General features: G+C 52.5%; 1 protein-coding gene across 1 annotated transcript in view; it reads left to right on the top strand.

The window, feature by feature from the left end:
- Window positions 1-4,424, top strand: part of CHD4 (chromodomain helicase DNA binding protein 4) — a 40,702-nt gene that overhangs the window by 712 nt on the left and 35,566 nt on the right. Inside the window, exons 2-3 of the mRNA XM_015420732.1 lie at window positions 536-683; window positions 4,223-4,350. Coding sequence (XP_015276218.1) covers window positions 575-683; window positions 4,223-4,350 — 237 coding nt within the window. The 5' untranslated portion in view covers window positions 536-574. The remainder of the gene's footprint in view (window positions 1-535; window positions 684-4,222; window positions 4,351-4,424) is intronic.

Raw genomic sequence — 4,424 nt, 5'->3', positions numbered from 1 at the left:
TCCTGTCCCCTTTTTTGGGGTTTTTTTGGTTTGTTTTTTAATGGTGTGTGTTTTGGGGGGGGGGGGTTAGGGGGGAAAAGGGGGTCCCTTTGGGAAATATCCTGCCCTGACTCTAATCTCCCCCCCGCCCCCAGCCAGGGACTGGTTACAAATATAACAGGGGGGACTCTCACGTTTTTTAAAACAATAAGGGCAAGAAGTGGTAAGTTCAGGCGTTTTCCATTATTGGAAGGTCTTTTGGTGAGAGGTTTCTCTACCCCCCCCTCCCAATTTTGCACGGCTTTTATCTATCTGCAGGTTACTTAGGACTGGAAGTCCCAAAGCCAGCCTTCCCGGCCACTTATTTTGTCATGGGGGTGATTGACAGGAGGGGGGGGTTGAGTGATGGGGGGGCAGAGAGATCATCCTCTGTATTGTTGGGCCCTTCTTTGGACCTCCCCCCACTTCCTTTGGAGCTGCTGCTTCTAACGGGACTTTTGTGCTTCCCTGCTTTCTCTCCCTCCCCCCCCCCCACATCATTGGCATTGGCGATCAGGGGGTAGTGGGCGCTGCTTGAGCATCTGAATCGCTGGCCATGGCTTCGGGCATCGGGTCGCCATCGCCGTGCTCCGCCGGCAGTGACGAGGAGGAAATGGAGATTCTGATGAACAACAGCATCCACCAGCACCAAGGTACCCCACAGGGTGAGACTCCCCGTGACTTCTTTTTTTGGGGGGGAGAAGGACATCGCAGTGGCTTATCGCTGAAGCAAGGAACAAAAGAGGTCTTCTGTTTGGGGGCGTGTTTGAACCAGGGGGGTGTCAGCTGGATCACGAGGTGCACCATCCAGGGACCTTGTAATGAGGCTGGACCCGTAGGGAGCCATTTGGCCTTGTGAACTGTTCAGCCAGCGCTTTCTGATATCCGGACCGCCTGTGGCAAAAGAACCCAAAGTTCGGGTCTGGGGTGGGAGGTCGTGGAGTAAAAATTGTTTAGGACTTTTCATTTGGGGCTTCTGATGAGCCCCTGCCTACTGTCGCTTGCATACTTAGCTGCCGCCTGCCTGGTCTATTTCTGTCGCTTCCTGCTTCGGCCTTCCCTTCCCCCCCCCACCTAAAGAGACTTTTCTTCCCAACCGTTCCAGACAGGCAGCTTGCTCTCCTGCCTGTGCGTTCTGCTCCAGTTTGACTAGCGGATGCAGGAAGACGCCGCACAAGGGAAAGTTCTGTTTACTAGGAACCCACGTGTATGTTGCAGAAAAGCGTTTCTCTTCTCACTTGCGTCCATTTCCCAAAATACGGAGTTCGTTTCTTGGCTGTAGGGGTGGGAGCGTAGCATGTGTTGGCGATGGAGAGAGGAGGGGATGATTGTGGATGTTGGGGGGGGGAGCCCAAATTTAAGGGTGCTGACGTGAGCCTGAGATAAAAGGCCCTTGCCTGGCTTTCCTCTTCTCTTTTGCCCACTTAAGAGCTCAAGAGATTCTCTGTCCAAAATGCTCTGTGCCCTGGGCTACTTCGTGACCCACTTTTTCTCCCCAACCACACCCAATGTTGTTTCTTGTGGGTCTCGCCTCACCCGCAGTCCTGCCTTTATATGAAGGGAGGCCTGCCCAATGTGGTGGGGAGGTGGGGACATCTTTTACCTTTGGCTTTGGTCATCTTCAGCAGGGTTTGTGACTGGCTGTTGGATGGAGGTGCCTTCTCCTGAGTGAGGTTGAGGGCACCGGAGTCTGGCTTTGGAAGTGCTTCTTGTGCAGAGATTCGGTACTGTCACTGATAAAAGTGATTTTTTGTTAATGGCCCTCCCTCCCCCAGTCCTTGAGGTTTAGGGATGTGGCTTCTTGGGGTAGTCTGGCTTGTAGTTCAAAAAGCATTCCTCTAGTCAGAGGCTAGGGTTAGTATTGCTGCCGGATATTAGAAGAGCCGGGGAGGGCGCTCAGATCTGCATCTGTGGCGGCAGTCTGGGAGGACGGAGGATGGGAAAGCCATGCTGGAGGAGGAGACGGCAAGGGAAATACTTCTGGCACAGGATACATTTGCCGAACGTAGGCCTCCAATTTCCCCTCTGCTCCGCACCTTTCGGGTTGCAGCAAACTGCTGTGACCTGTGGCTTTCCCCCATCCTGCCCAGCGCCTGTGGTTAGGAGGCCATTTTCCCTTGGAGGGAGAGCGAGTGACTCCGGCTGCGTGTAATGGGCGGGGGTGGCTGGCTGATGAGGGGGGAGGGGAGAGGAGAAGGAGAATGGCTGGTTGCTGTGGATCCTGTCACAAAGGAAGCCGCCGGCTGGCTGTGCCCCTCCGGGCTCATGGGGGTGGGGTGGGGGGGGGGGGAACAGATGGGAGTGTGGTCTGCGGGGGGGGGGGGGGACGTGTTGGGGGGGGAGGAGAGGCAACTGAGTTTGAAGATTGCATTTGCATAAAGAGGAGGTGATTGCTGCGGCTGGCACCTGAGGAGGCACCTGGCGGTTGAAATGGAAGCTCTGAACAGCAATAGGATGGGAAGTCTGGGCAGCTGCTGCTGAGTTTGCTGTAAATTGTAAAATAAATAAATAAATTCCTCCAGGATTGTTGAAAGATGGGAGAGAGTGCTTGACCCTCCCACCCATCACCGCTGAGCTCTTAGGTTCTCCCCGCCCAGGTTCTCCCCGCTCCCCTTGAATACTCTCAGATAATTTTCATTTGGAAGTGGCAGTGGTTTGGTGTTGAATGCCACGCACGGGGCCCATACATTGCCTGTTCTTGCAGTGGTGCCTGGACTAAAAAAAAAAAATCTAGCACACTTTTTTCCCTTTTGAAATATATGGCAAGTGGGGATTAGAGTGATTCGTGGCTACCTGCCATGACGACTAATAGGAACCCCCAAATTCAGAGGCAGTAAACCTCTGAATACCAGTGCCAAGAGGCAACTTCGGGGGAAGGCCTCAGCCTCTATGCCCTGTTATTGGACCTCCAGAAGAACCAGTTGGCCATTGTGTGAGACAGGATGCTGGACTAGGTAGACTGCTGGTCTGATCCAGCAGGGCTCATCTTACATTCTTATGTCCACCACTGGGGAACACATAAGTCTACAACATGATGGTCCTGACATACAATAAGTTGTTCTTAACAAGAAGGTTGAAGAGTGGGAAACTTATCATCAGGATGTTCTTATGAAGGCCTCAGTCTCTATGCCCTGTTATCGGACCTCCAAAAGAAGTGGTTGGCCACTGTGTGAGACAGGATGCTAGACCAGATGGACCACTGGTCTGATCCAGCAGGGCTTTTATGTTCTTGGGAGGACAATAGAGCCAGTGAGCTGTATGGCAGTTGTTCTCAAACTGTGGGTGGCCCTTCATGGAACCACACAACACCTCAAGGGAGAGAGGTTGTGTTCAGGAAAGGGATATGTTCTGAAGGTAAGTGGAGCTTCCTCCTTCTACCAAGACCTGGGTGACTCATGTGAGATTTCGAGAGATTGTGCTGCCCCTACTGTTTTGTCACCCGAATCTGGGTTGGGAAGAAGCAAATACAGGAACATCTGCTGCTTTCTTTTAGGGGGAAGCTCCTTAAGTGAGAGTCTTCAAGAGGGAGAGAGAGGTCCCATTCTACTCCTCTACTGGTATTGGGCTATTAGTGTAGTTCACAACGTCATGCAGCATGAGGAAGGAAAGATTGGATTTATACCCCGCCCTTCACTACCCAAAGGAGTCTCAGAGCACTTACAATCTCCTTTCCCTTCCCCTCCCCACGACAGACACCCTGTGAGGTAGGTGGGGCTGAGAGAGCGCTCTCGAGAATTGCTCATGAGAGAACAGCTCTGAAAGAACTTGTGACTGACCCAAGGTTACGCCAGAATCTGCATGTGGAGGGGTGGGGAATCAAACCCGGTTCTCCCGGTTTAGAGTCTGCACTCCTAACCACTACACCAAACTGGCTCTCACAAGGAGCTCTCACACAGGAGGCTGTGAGTGAGAATCTTGGCTCTCTGGAATAGATTATCGGTGTAGCTTGTGTCCCCTGCAGAAGGACAAAGTGACGAAAGGTGGAGGGGTGTTTTTAAAAAGTGACAAAAGGTGGAGGGAGAACTTTAAAAAAAAGGGTTGAGGAACTCAGCTGTACGATGGGGTTTGATAGACTGGTGAGGGGGAATCGGGGCAATGCAAGCATGGTCCAGCTCAACAGTATGGTTGTGGGGTTCGATGCACCATGTGGATTTTGGAAATTTAGATGTCAACTCCCCCCCTTTTACTATTCTCCCCCCCCCAGAACCCGAAGAAGAGCCAGAGGAAGAGCTGTTATCCGAGGCAGAGATGCCAAAAATTAAGAAGAAGAAAAAGCCCAAGAAACTGAAGGAACCCAAAGTGCCCAAGCTCAGTAAGCGCCAGAAAAAAGAGGTGAGGGAGTAGAGCGGGACTAGGGAGGGGGAGGAGAGAGTCGTGCTGTGCGGATGTGGGTCTGAATGCCGGGG

This window comes from Gekko japonicus, unplaced genomic scaffold (genome assembly GCF_001447785.1).
Source record: "Gekko japonicus isolate JY-2015 unplaced genomic scaffold, Gekko_japonicus_V1.1 scaffold1516, whole genome shotgun sequence".
NCBI lineage: Eukaryota > Metazoa > Chordata > Lepidosauria > Squamata > Gekkonidae > Gekko > Gekko japonicus.
The sequence above is the reverse complement of the archived record's forward strand: the minus strand, read 5'-3'. Positions and strand labels throughout refer to the sequence as shown.